At 48.6% G+C, this 13,403-nt stretch overlaps 1 protein-coding gene across 9 annotated transcripts in view; it reads right to left on the minus strand.

Annotated features, from left to right (window-relative positions):
* Nucleotides 1-13,403, minus strand: part of DAB2IP (DAB2 interacting protein) — a 307,079-nt gene that overhangs the window by 57,897 nt on the left and 235,779 nt on the right. For all 9 annotated transcript variants that reach the window (XM_079961957.1, XM_079961955.1, XM_079961959.1 and 6 more), the window contains one exon: nucleotides 5,326-5,479. In XM_079961957.1, the coding sequence (XP_079818083.1) occupies nucleotides 5,326-5,479 (154 nt within the window). The remainder of the gene's footprint in view (nucleotides 1-5,325; nucleotides 5,480-13,403) is intronic.

Consider the following 13,403-nt stretch of genomic DNA (forward strand, 5'->3'; position numbering starts at 1 on the left):
CATAACCATACATAAAAACATTTTATCTACACAATTTTCCAGAATGCAAACTAGAAAAGAAGAAAGGCAAAAGATAAAAGAAAGAAACAGGAAAAAAATGAAAAGAAAAAATACTTTTCATAATCAATTATTCCAAATTCATACTTCAAACATTACAATATTTAAATCCTAGTTAAAATATTATAAAAGACTTCCACCGCATTCACCACACGTCTCTTGGTTATCTATTTCACCTTTACATCTGTTCTTCAGTCATTTCCTTTCCTTAAATTCTTTCATAGGCCATCTAATCTTTGTATTCTCTGTACTGTATTCTTCACAAGGTTAGTCTAAGCACAACCAAACTTTCGTGTTTGATCCCTGTTTGAGTAAATATTCATTTAAGCATTCCCATCGTTTCTGTACCATAGTTTTAGATTTATGCCTTATTATATCCGTCAATTTTGCTAACTCCAGATACTCACATAGTTTACTTTACCATAGTTTACTTAACCTACATTGCCCTATGTTGAGAAGTGGATGAGCCTAGATGGCCCTGCTAATTATACCATCACAACTCAGAACTGCCCTAATGTATTGAAGCACAATTCATAGGGTCCAGCATCAACCAGCCAGGCGCTTCTAGGAAGCTCAGAAGGAAGGAATAAAGGGGACAACTCTCTCTTGTTGTTTGCCTGCAGCATCAGGGGTAGAATGCCTCTGGATGGAGAGGCTCTGCTCTCACAGGGAATGATTAACTCCCCAAGATGCTTGTGATAACAGAGCTAGATGGACTTTTGGTCGGATGCATCAGAAGGGAGTTGCTTCCCTGGATGTGTATTTTAATGAGCTGAACAGAGTGTGTATGACTTTACCAGTGCTTATCTTACATTTTGCCTGCTATTTTGTTAATGTTGTTAATATCGTTTTATAGATTATTAATGCTGTATTGATTTGTCAACCATACAACACGACTTTTGCTTTAATTCTGACGCTTAGTTTATTTCTTCAGTTGTTGCTTTGTTAACAGTGTTTTATGGCTTGTAATTGCTTCACTGATGATTTGTTAATTATTCCATATGATTTATGCTGCGTTTGTGATGTTCTGTTATGCTCTGCCATGCTACTGTTAGCTTTTGTTTGTAAGCCACTTTGGGATTTCTTAGAATGAATAGCGGCACGGGAATACAATAAATCAAATCAAATGTCAAACCACTGCATGTCCCAGCTTGGGGAAAGGAAGCAGACAGCTGATCAGATGGTTAACGAAGGAGGAGTCAGGTTCTGGGGTCACGATGTAGCAAATCATGAGGCTGGCACAAAAGGAGAGCTGGTGGGAACCTGAGAACACGACCCCCCCAAACGCACATGGCCAATGGGTTGCCAGTGAGTGAGTGAATGAATGAACAAATGAGCTGTGAGGTGGATTAAGGCTGGGTGAATTAAAGTCTGAGGGTCTTGCAGTGATTTCATAACTGAGGGTTGTGGACCTGGACCTGAGTCTCCCCAGTCCTAGCTGGACACTCTAACCCAGGTGTGGGGAACCTCAGGCCCCAGGGCCCCAAATGCAGCCCTCCTGCTCTGTCTACCTGGAACTTGAGTCTCCTCATGGGCCCCTTTGAACTTTTCATGCTTGGCTGGATTGGGTCCATTAAAGCTTCTGTGGATGGAGGACGGAGAGGGGTGACTAGCAGGGAAACGGCATCTATCGCCCCACCCACTATTGCCTCTGGCCCCAGCTACCCCTGGCAGGTGGCCCCAGGAAGGTTGCCCAGAAATTAATGTGGCCCTCAGGCCTGAAAAACATGGCCCCCACACTGCTCTAACCTCTGCACCATCTTCAAATATCTCAAGGGCTGTCACATGCAGCAAGCTTGTTTTCTCCTGCTGGTGGAGGCTAGGACTCGAACCCATGGCTTCAGGTTAAAAGAAAGGAGATTCCAACTAAGCATCAAGAGGAGTTTTCTGACAGTAAGGGTTGTACGACAGGGAATGGGACTCTCTTGGGAAGTTGTAGACTTGCCATCCTTGGAAGTTTTAAAGCAGTGGGCAGATGGCCACCTGTCATGGGTGGTTTAGCTGTGTATCCCACGTTGCAGGGGGTTGGACTAGATGACTCCTGGGGTCCCTTCCAATTATACAATTCTATGATCCATTGATCCATTATGTTTTCAACAATGTTACCACTTTTGTGTGTGTGGTTTTGATCAATAATATACACACTTTAACTTATATTTTAGTCAAAAAGCTTTGGAATTTGGTTTAAAAGGAAATATGTGGATTGTATCTTGCCCGACATCAATACTGTAAGATATTTTTGACAAAGGCAAAACCATCCTATCATCACAAGAAATGCTCTAACCAGCCAACAACAGTATACAAAGAAGAAGTGTAGATGAGGGGAAGCTGCACACACAAAATACATACAGAGATGAAAATAGTACCTTGCCCAAAAATTCACCTTTAAAATCACAATTTGATGTGGGAATGTGGCAGCTGGCACTTAAGCCAGGGGGAAAGAAATAGTGGGGGAGAAACAGAAATATAAATTGATCCCTGCACGGGTTGGGCTAGATGACCCTCGGGTTCCCTTCCAACCCTGCAATTCCATGACTCTTGGATGTACAATGGAAAATCTGAAACAACACCACAGGAGGGGAGGGGAGCTCTTTCACATGCCCAGGCACATTATGCAATGGGCGGGGAAGCCCCAATAAAATGTATACTGTAATGAAGCCCAGGCTGTTATGTGTGTTTTATTTATTAATAAAGTTTTTTTTTTTAAAAAATACAGGTATTAGTTTGCCAGGCCAAAATTCAATCAGTGCAGTGAAGAGGGAGGAAATCATTAGTTTCTCAAATCTAACTCATTTTGCCTCATTATCCTTGTTCCATGGGTGGGTGGCTCTTCCTAAAGGAGGCGAAATCACTCTGCAATTTTTGCTTGCCGCCTGAAACGAAAGCAAGGTAGAGAGGAAGTCTGGAAGGTGTTTCTGCTGCAAGCCAAGCGCCTTATTGAAATGCAGAGCCCAGCCTCTCTCAAGGACAGTCTTGAGGGTGGCATGGAGAAGCAAGAGGCAGGGAGGCACTAAGGACAGTGGTGACATTATGCTTGTGATACCAGGGCGGGGGAGAGCTGTGGCGAAGCAGCGAAGCACCTGCTTGGCATGCAGAAGGAACCCGGTGTAATCCCCAGGTCTGGGAAAGACCCCTGTCTGCGGCCCAGGAGACCCAGATAGGTCAAGGGCTCGTCTTGGTGGAAGGAAGGCAGGGTTTTTCAGCCGTAACTCAATGGAAATCAGTTCCGGCACCTCTCAGGTGAGCACCATTGCCATAGTAAGAAAACAAGGGAGGCGGTAAAGATGAGTTCCACCACCTCTTTTTCTAGAAAAATAGTACTGGTGGGAGGAGGCAACTTCATTGGATGCTGCTACATCAGCCTGTTACTTGGAAGCACAAGGGCTCAAATCTTGGTCCATTTTGTGGGTGACAACCATAGCTGAATGGTATACAGAAGATGCTTTTAATGCAGAAGGGCCCCAAGGTACAATTCCCCACTGGCATCTCCAGGTAGGCAAAGGTAAAGGGACCCCTGACCATTAGGTCCAGTCGTGGCCGACTCTGGGGTTGCGGCGCTCATCTCGCTTTATTGGCCGAGGGAGCCGGCGTACAGCTTCTGGGTCATGTGGCCAGCATGACTAAGCCGCTTCTGGTGAACCAGAGCAGCACACGGAAGCGCCATTTACCTTCCCGCCGGAGCGGTACCTATTTATCTACTTGCACTTTGATGTGTTTTTGAACTGCTAGGTTGGCAGGAACAGGGACCGAGCAACGGGAGCTCACAGGGATTCGAACCGCCGACCTTCTGATCGGCAAGTCCTAGGCTCTGTGGTTTAACCTACAGCGCCACCCGCGTCCCTGCATCTCCAGTTAGGGCTGGGTAAAGACTGTTCTGAAACGCTGGAGAGCTATTGCTTGCAGCCAGTGTAAGCAAAACAGACAGAGGGATCAATGTTTGACTTCCTGTCTTCCTGTGGAGCAATGCGCTCACCTCTGGAGGTGGCAGGGGGCAGCAGGAGGCCGGGAGTGATGGGAGGGAAGGCTGGAGGCTGCTGTGTGTCCTCATAAGTCAGGGCAAGCTTGTGGATGGAAAGAGCAGGCAGAAATCCTGCACACAGTTTCTGCAACCCAGATAAATTATGCAAACAGAGGCATCTGCATGGATGCGTTTTGCAAAGTTCGGAGGACAGCGGAAGGTGCAGTGCGACAAAGCTCTGCAACTGGACCTTACCTCGGAAAAGAGTTCTGCTCACTGCACCCTCCCATCACCACAAAGCTCCCCCCCCCCACGCAGCCCCAAACACGCACTTTGAGCCAAACAGTCAGACTGCCTGCGCCCTCCCGGAGTTGCATGCGCAATCAAGGAGATGCCAGGGCTTGAACCTGGGACCTTCCATATGCAAAGCAGATTCTCTGTCCCTCTACAGTCCTTCACCATACTGAATCAGACCACTGGCCCATCTAGGCCTACACTGCCTGCACTGACAGGCAGCAGCAGCCTACCTGGAGATGCTGGTGGTTGAACGCAGGGCCTTCTGCAAGCAAGCCTGATGATCAAACATTGAGCTATGGCCTCGGGTCAGACCATTTCTCCACCTAGCTCAGTCTTGGGGGTCAAAGGGCACATGTCGAAGACAGGCACCCAATTTCACCCTGGTGTGAGAGGATCATGTCTCTGCCCTCAAGGCAGGGAAAGCGCAGCAGCAAGATGTCCCTCCAGCCCCACTCTCGCTGATCCTCAGAACAATTCCTGCCACTCCCATCCTGCCCAGATGCATTTGGTGTGTCAGGTTAACTTTGCTGTTCCTCCCCATGAGGTTGTTTTCCAGCACGTCAGTTCAATTTTGTCTCCTCCTGATGTAAGACCATCAACCGGGGATGCGGGTGGCACTGTGGGTTAAACCACAGAGCATAGGACTTGCCAGTTGGAAGGTCAGCAGTTTGAATTCCCACAACGGGGTGAGCTTCCATTGCTTAAGGGAAATGTACAAGTCTGCGAGGGCAGGGACTGTCTTGTTCTGATTCTATGCAAGCCGCCCAGGCAGGCTTTTCGGATGGAAAGTGGGGTACAACCCCCCCAGCGCCATGATAAAACAAGCAATACATAAGTGATTGTCATGGCTCAAAATGAACATAAAAGCAACCCTCTTGGGTCAGGCCAAAGGTCCGCCAAGTCGAACCTCCTGCTTCCCACAGGGATCAAACTATCAGGAGTGCACACCCACCCACCTCGAAAGCAGGGCATCTGGCCAGCTGCCTTCCTGGATGTCAGCGAGTGCACCTTACCTCGAAGCAGAAATCCTGCCCCAGGATGCTGCTATGAACAGGCTTAATGACCACTTCTTCCTCCATGCTGAGATCCAGGGCCTCCACAGCGCTACTTGGACTGAGCAGTGACTCGTGGGAGCGAGATTCCTTCAGCCTGGGCATTAGATGGGATCTGGAGGGAGAGGAAGGCAAGAACAGTGAGGATCAGAGCCACGCCCTTCCAGCCCCACGGAAAGGACCAAGCACCGCTTTTCACAATAGCCCTTGAAAAAAGAAGTGTCGGATTGGACCAACAGCACACCTGGATTGTATTTAGGAATGTAACAACCTGTGTCACTATTTATTTATCAAATTTCTATACTGCCCATCATCCGAGGGTCAGTTTACAATACCAAAACACAAAAACACGTACATTGTACCTGGTCAGACCATTGGCCCCATCCTGCTCAGTATTGTTTACCCCAGGCTTCCTCAATCTCGGTCCTCCAGATGTTTTGAGACTACAGTTCCCAGCATTCCTGACCACTGGTCCTGCTAGCTATGGATCATGGGAGTTGTAGGCCAAAAACATCTGGAGGGCCAAGGTTGAGGAAGCCTGGTTTACACTGATGGGCAGTAGCTCAATATTGTCCACCAGGCTCTCCTGGATTTCCGGCAGGGAGTCTCTGCCTGCCCCACCTGGAGAGGTTAGCGGGGCTCAAACCGGCAACCTTCCCTGATCTACAGCCCTTACCACCCATACAGGTCCCCAAAGTAGCTCACAAGCGTAAAAAAAACAAAAAACAAGGTAAAACAATAGGATTGGGTTAAAAACCAATAAAGAAGAGCAACAAGCAATCAGCACCATTGTAAACCAAGACTCTGAGGATCAGAGATTTTAAATAGAATAGAGATTTTAAATAGAAGCCTGCTAACACATTAAATAGAAGCCTGCTAACTCAAAAAAGCTCAACAACTTTGGTTGGCTCTTTGGTTGGCTCTCACAGACCTTCACTTCACCAAAACTGGCCCTCTTTGAAAAAAAGTTTGGACACCACTATATCTAATGAAACGTGTTGGCTATACAGTGGATGGTCGGGTTGTGAATGTGATCCATGCGGGATGCATGTTCGCAACCCGCAGCATTCACAACCCGCAGCAGTGCGTCTGCGCACCCACGGGTTGCAATTTGATGCTTCTGTGCATGCACAAAGTGCAATTTAGCGCTTCTGCGCATGTGAGACCGCCAAAAGCCGGAACTAACCCGTTCCGGTACTTCCGGGTTTCGGCGGGTGAGTAACCTGAAAAAAAACGCAACCTGAAGCAGCTGTAACCTGAGGTATGACTGTATTAAGGGCTTGAGAGAGCACCTTGGTGGGGGCTGTATGGGGTTTGCAGGTCACAAACTAGGGTGCATTTAAGCAATAGCCAGGTAGCCACAGGTAACCCAGAATTGCATATGTGCAGGTGAGTGAGCACACAGAGAAGGGAAGAGCACTACGTCCTCTCTGGTAGCAGGAAGGTGTGTGCGCTCCACTGGGCTAGCAAACATGTTTGCAGGCTACTAACCTTCTTGGGCTCATGGTCAAGGCTGACTGAATGGGACCTTCGGTCATGCGAGATCAAGCAGGGAATTCAGGGAAAGGAAAGGCAGATTTGAGAGGATCGGCAACAGCTGGTAGGAACTCCCTCCAGAGAGAGTTGTGTCAGGCAGCTTGAGTATTCGGCTTCCCGCAAATGCCTTTTGACACTTGAGGAGTGCATATTTTTTAGAACACACCTTATTTTTTGTGATTGTAGGCTGTTTTAAACAGTTTCTAATGCTGTGTTTTAGTGCTGCAACCTGCCCCGTGACCTTAAGATAAAGGGCGGGTAATTAATAATGATAATAATTTTAGATTCTTGGGTTTGAATGAAAATCTGCTGAAGATTGTTGTGTGATCCTTTCCCGCCCACAGACAAGGAAAGGAAGCTGCTCCAGAACATTTCCCGCCCCTCATTTCTTTGGACAATGATGGGAATAATTTTAAGTCAGCAACAACAATGCAGCACAGACAGAATGGGCATTGTTGAGGTCCCAGAGCAGTTTAAAAGAAAACAAATACTCAGGGTGTCTTGGAAAAGAGCAAAGATGCAGGATAAATGAAAACCTCCCTGCAGATAGTGACAAAAGCCAGTGTATATTTTCACAACCATCTGTTTCCCCCTCATCCCTCACTTGGATCATTGGAATGGGTTGTAAACTTGAAATTAGGGCTCCAGGGATGATGTAGGAAGTTGAAGGCACCCCATAAGGAGGAAGGGAACACCCGGCAAGAACAGAACTTTATGGAAGAGCCATAGCTCAGTGGTGGAACACCTGTTTTGCATGCAGAAGGTCCCATACACACAAAATTAAGACGCCAAGTACCATAATCACATCTGCGTTCCTATTTTCTTATTCCCCAAATGTCTATTCTCTTCTCTTCTCTTCTCTTCTCTTCTCTTCTCTTCTCTTCTCTTCTCTATTCTATTCTATTCTATTCGACAGTGGTGCCTCCCAAGATGAAAAGAATCCGTTCCGCGAGTCTCTTCGTCTAGCGGTTTTTTCGTCTTGCGAAGCAAGCCCATTGACGGCTTAGCGGATTAGCACTATTAGCGGCTTTTAGCGGCTTATCGGCTTAGCAGATAAGCAGATAAGCGGCTTAGTGGCTTAGAAAAAGGGGGGGCGAGAAAAAAAACCCCGCAGGAACTCGCAAGACATTTTCGTCTTGCGAAGCAAGCCCATAGGAAATTCGTTTTGCGATGCGCCTCCAAAACAGAAAACCCTTTCGTCTAGCGGGTTTTTCGTCTTGAGAGGCATTCGTCTTGCGGGGCACCACTGTATTCTATTCTATTCTAGTATTGCATTGCATTGCATTTCCACCCCACCTTTTTTCTGAAGCTGGCATATGTTAGGTAAAGGTAAAGGTAAAGGGAACCCTGACCATTAAGTTCAGTTATGACCGACTCTAGGGTTGCAGCGCTCATTTCACTTTATTGGCCTAGGGAGCCGGCATACTGCTTCCGGGTCATGTGGCCAGCATGACTAAGCCGCTTCTGGCGAACCAGAGCAGCGCACGGAAACGCCGTTTACCTTCCCGCCGGAGTGGTACCTATTGATCTACTTGCACTTTGATGTGCTTTTGAACTGCTAGGTTGGCAGGAGCAGGGACCGAGTAACGGGAGCTCACACCATCGCGGGGATTCGAACCGCCGACCTTCTGATCGGCAAGTCCTAGGTTATGTGGTTTAACCCACAGCACCAACTGCGTCCCTATATGTTAGGTACTTCCTCTCATTTAATCCCCACAGCAACCCTGTGAGGTAGGTTAGGCTGAGAGGCAGCGACTGGCCCCCAAGGCCCTACAGTCAGCTTCCCGGCTGAGTGGAGATTTGAACCCTGGTCTCCCAGGTCCTAATCCAACGCTCTAACCACCACACCACACTGGATCTCTCTTCCAGACGGGAAACCCTTTCAATAAGGCCACATGCATCAAAAGAGAAGAAGGGAGCATAGCGTTTTTTGCTTCCAGACAATTGGCTGTGCCCAGATACAAACTGCACCAGCTAATTAAATCAATCCATTGCCTTTTCTTAATAATAAGGGTTCCTATGGCACATCCATGTCCTTGGCGCTTGCAAAGTATAGAACAGGTCTCTGCTGAAAGGGATTTACAATCCAGAAACTGATGCGGGGACACAATGGAAACGGAAGAAGCATGGAGGCTTGGGATGTTGTGTTGTGTGGAGGGAGAGGTAGAAGAAGGTTCTGCATCTATAGAAGTCCCAAGTTCTTAGGTTGGGCTAAAGTATGGCTCTCCTAGGGTGAAACTTGGCAACGCATCTTCATCAGATGATCAACTCTATTATTTAAACTGGGTACTGAGCAATCATTAAATATTATCATTATTATTACCTGCATTTATATCCCACCTTTTCCCCTCCAAGGAGCTCAAGGCAGCTTACATGGTCCTCTCCCTCCTCAGTTTAATTCTCACAACCACCCTGTGAGGTAGGCTGGGCTGAGAAGCCAGCTCAAGGTCACACCAGAGAACTTCATGGCCCAACATGGATTTGAACCCTGGTCTCCTATGTCCTAGTCAGAAATGCTAACCACTACACCATTCTGGATTGTGACGCCTCTCTATTGTACATGCAGAAGGGAAAGGAGATAGCTCCCTGGCCCCAGGGAGCCCACAGTTTAAAGGCTGACAGCTCAGACACCAGGAACTGACGCTTTGAGTGTGGAAGGTTCCCCCCCCCAAAAAAAAAAAAAAAAATTCAATTCTCAGCAAGTCTGGGGAAGGGCTGGCAAAGACCAACATACCTTAAATTCCATGGAAGGCTACAGCTCAGTGGCAGAGCCCATGTTTACCTACAGAAGGTCCCAGCCCCAATTTCTAAAATCCCCTGCCTGAAAAACCCCAGGGAATATCTGCTGTTAGTGTCCGTGCAGGCAGCTACCAACGCTCCAAAAGGCCGTTGCAGGAGAGGCGCAAAGGGGTTAAGCTTTTGGGGATGCTGCTTTCTCCGGAACAGAGATCAGTCCTGTCCCCCCCCTCCCCTCCCCAAGCCTCACCAAAAGGGACTTCCATCGCCGCCCCATCACCGCCTCGCAGCTGTGGCCTGGCATGGAACATCTGCTGCGGGAGAAGTCAGGCGCGAGCTGGGCACCTCCTATTCTGTGCCGAAAAAGCTTGAGAAAAGGAAAAACTGAATGGGGGGGGGTCTCTCCCACTGCTCCCAACCACCTGGTTCCCCCCTCCTCGCCCATCCCACCTCCTTTCCCCTCCTCTGGCCCCCGCTCAGCATCGCCAAAGCAGCAGAGACACACAAACACACACTGTGAGCTTTGAGCTTGATCTGGCTCCCGCGGCTGCTGATTGGCTGCTCTGTAGCTGGGGAAGGGAGCCACAGCTGCCGAAAATGTCAACATCCGTGCGCTTGTGAGCAAGCAAATGAGCACCCGCTGCGCACTGTGAGGAACGCGGAGGAGCGGTGCCATGGACCCCGCAGTTTAGGGCCTGGGACAAGTGGTGAGGTGGTGTCAGATTGGTGGTCCAAAGAGATCTCCCAGAAGAAGAAGAGCCTGGCTGCTGGATCATGCCCGTGGCCCACCTCACCCAGGATCCTGTTCTCACAACGGCCAACCAGATCATCCAGTTGTAAACTTAGGACCCCCAAAGAGTCATCCAGTCCAACCCCTGTAATGCAGGAGTCACAGAAAAGAAATCACTAAAAGGTGGCCATCCAACCTTCGTGTCAAAACCTCCAGGACGTTTCTGAGCACAATTCAAAGTGTTGGTGCTGACCTTTAAAGCCCTAAATGGCCTCGATCCAGTATATCTGAAGGAGCGTCTCTACCCCCATCGTTCTGCCCGGACACTGAGGTCCAGCATGGAGGGCCTTTTGGCAATACCCACCCTAAAAGAAGTGAGGTTACAGGGAACCAGGCAGAGGGCCTTCTCGGTAGTGGCACCCGCCCTGTGGAATGCCCTCCCACTAGATGTCAAAGAGAAGAACAACTACCAGACTTTTAGAAGACATCTGAAGGCAGCCCTGTTTAGGGAAACTTTTAATGTTTGATGCATTACTGTATTTTAATGTTTTGCTGGAAGCCGCCCAGAGTGGCTGGGGAAACCCAGCCAGATGGGCGGGGTATAAATAATAAATTATTATTATCATTATTATTATTACTCCAAGGAAGGAGAGCCCACGACTGCAGGCAGTCTGCTCCAAGGGCTTGTGGGGAAATCTCAAGCAGAACCTGAGCACAATGAGAACCCTTCCCTCCTCTGGCTTCCAGCAAACATTAGATGATCACCAGGGCTAGCTGGCTAAATTAGAAGTTATTACTTCTAAATTAGAAGTTATTACTTCTAAAAGTATAAGACCATTCTTCTGGACATGTGCAGAGCACCATCACAGGGATCCTTCAGCTCAGATTCCTGCATTTGCAAGGGGTTGACTAGAGGACCCTTGAGGTCCCCACCAACTCTGCAATTCTTTGGTCCAAAGCCTCTGCCCTGCCTGCAACAGCCCTTCCCCAATCCTGCATGATTACTCATAAAAGGAAAGGGATCCGTCATAACCTAGAAACATCCATCCCTCCAAAGGCTGGAGACTTTCCCAGCAAATCAATCACTCAGCCCCCTCCTGACACATCCGTTCTTCTCTCTGACTTCCTTCAAAGATTTGCTCTTGATAGATGACTCTACCTGAACCCAGAGACCAGAAAGAAGTGGTGGGATGCATCCTGCTCAGGTCTCAGGAGACCGCTTAGTTGCGACCTTCATGGGTTGCTGTGAAATGACCTGGTTGCCCTCTCCCTCTCTCTCTCCATAACAGCAAACAATTCCGCATGCTCTTTCAAAAGATGGATGCTAATACTTGCCAACTGTGTGGGAACACGGGGTTTAAACCAGTATTCCTGTGGATAAGAGCATAAGAAGAGCCTACTGGATCAGACCAAGGGCTCATCCAGTCCAGCATCCTCTTCTCATGGTGGCCAACCAATGAGAAACCTGCAGGCATGACCTGAGCACAAGAGGAATCCTCTCTCCTCCTTCTCGCACCTGGTATTCAGAAGCCTTGCTGCCTCCAAGCCGTTGTGGCTTGCAGCCATCGACAGCCCTCTCCTCCATCAAACTGTCCAGTTGCTTTTGGTGACCATCACTGCCTCCTTTGGAAGTGAGTTCCATAGTTAAACTATGCGCTGAGTAAATACTTTCTTTTATCCATCCTGAATAATAATAATAATATTATAATAATTTATTATTTATACCCCGCCCACCTGTCTAGGTTTCCCCAGCCACTCTGGGTGGCTTCCAACAAAATATTAAAGTACAGTAATGAATCAAACATTAAAAGATTCCCTAAACAGGGCTTCCGTCAGATGTCTTCTAAAACTCTGGTAGTTGTTGTTCTCTTTGACATCTGGTGGGAGGGCGTTCCACAGGGCGGGTGCCACTACTGAGAAGGCCCTCTGCCTGGTTCCCTGTAATTTGGCTTCTTGCAGGGAGGGAACTGCCAGAAGGCCCTCGGCACTGGACCTCAGTGTCCGGGCAGAACGATGGGGGTGGAGACGCTCCTTCAGGTATACAGGACCGAGGCCGTTTAGGGCTTTAAAGGTCAAACCAACACTTTGAATTGTGCTCGGAAACGTACTGGGAGCCAGTGTAGGTCTTTCAAGACCGGTGTTATATGGTCTCGGCGGCCGCCCCCAGTCACCAGTCTAGCTGCCGCATTCTGGATTAGTTGTAGTTTCCGGGTCACCTTCAAAGGTAGCCCCACATAAAGCGCATTGCAGTAATCCAAGAAAGAGATAACCAGAGCATGCACCACTCTGACGAGACAGTCTGTGGGCAGGTAGGGTCTCAGCCTGCGTACCAGATGGAGCTGATAGACAGCTGCCCTGGACACAGATTTGACCTGTGCCTCCATGGACAGCTGTGAGTCCAGAATGACTCCCAGGCTGCACACGTGGTCCTTCAGGGTCACAGTTACCCCATTTAGGACCAGGGAGTCCTCCACACCAGCCCGCCTCCGGTCCCCCAAAAACAGTACTTCCAACTTCTATCGTATCACCTCTTTCTTGCCCTCCAGAATGAAAACCTTTCTTTGTAGGTGAGTAGCTTCATCCCCTTGATCCTACCTCCTCTGTCAAAGGCAGTCTGTCTTTGAATGCCAGTCCTTGGGAATCACAGGTGGGGAGAGTTGGTGTTGCCCTCAGGCCAGGCTTTCCATGGGCATTTGGCTGGCCACTCTGAGGAGGGCTAGACTATGTGGATTTTTGGTCTGACCCAGAAGTTGGCTTGTTCTGATACTATTAGGGGCCCCTTGCTCTCCGCTCCACAGGGGCTGCCAGCTGGAGAAAGAAAGTTACTGTTCTAGGTAGGACAGGGGCACACACCAACTTAGAATGCCCCTGGACTAGGGACATATGTGAAACCAGAATGGGCCAATTCAATGCCAGCATCCTATGAACATGTTGTTGTTGTTGTTTAGTCGTTTAGTCGTGTCTGACTCTTCGTGACCCCGTGGACCAGAGCACGCCAGGCACTTCTGTCTTCCACCCTATGTACATAGGTACATAC

Source organism: Podarcis cretensis (assembly GCF_951804945.1).
Source record: "Podarcis cretensis genome assembly, chromosome: Z".
In the NCBI taxonomy this organism is placed as follows: Eukaryota; Metazoa; Chordata; class Lepidosauria; order Squamata; family Lacertidae; genus Podarcis; species Podarcis cretensis.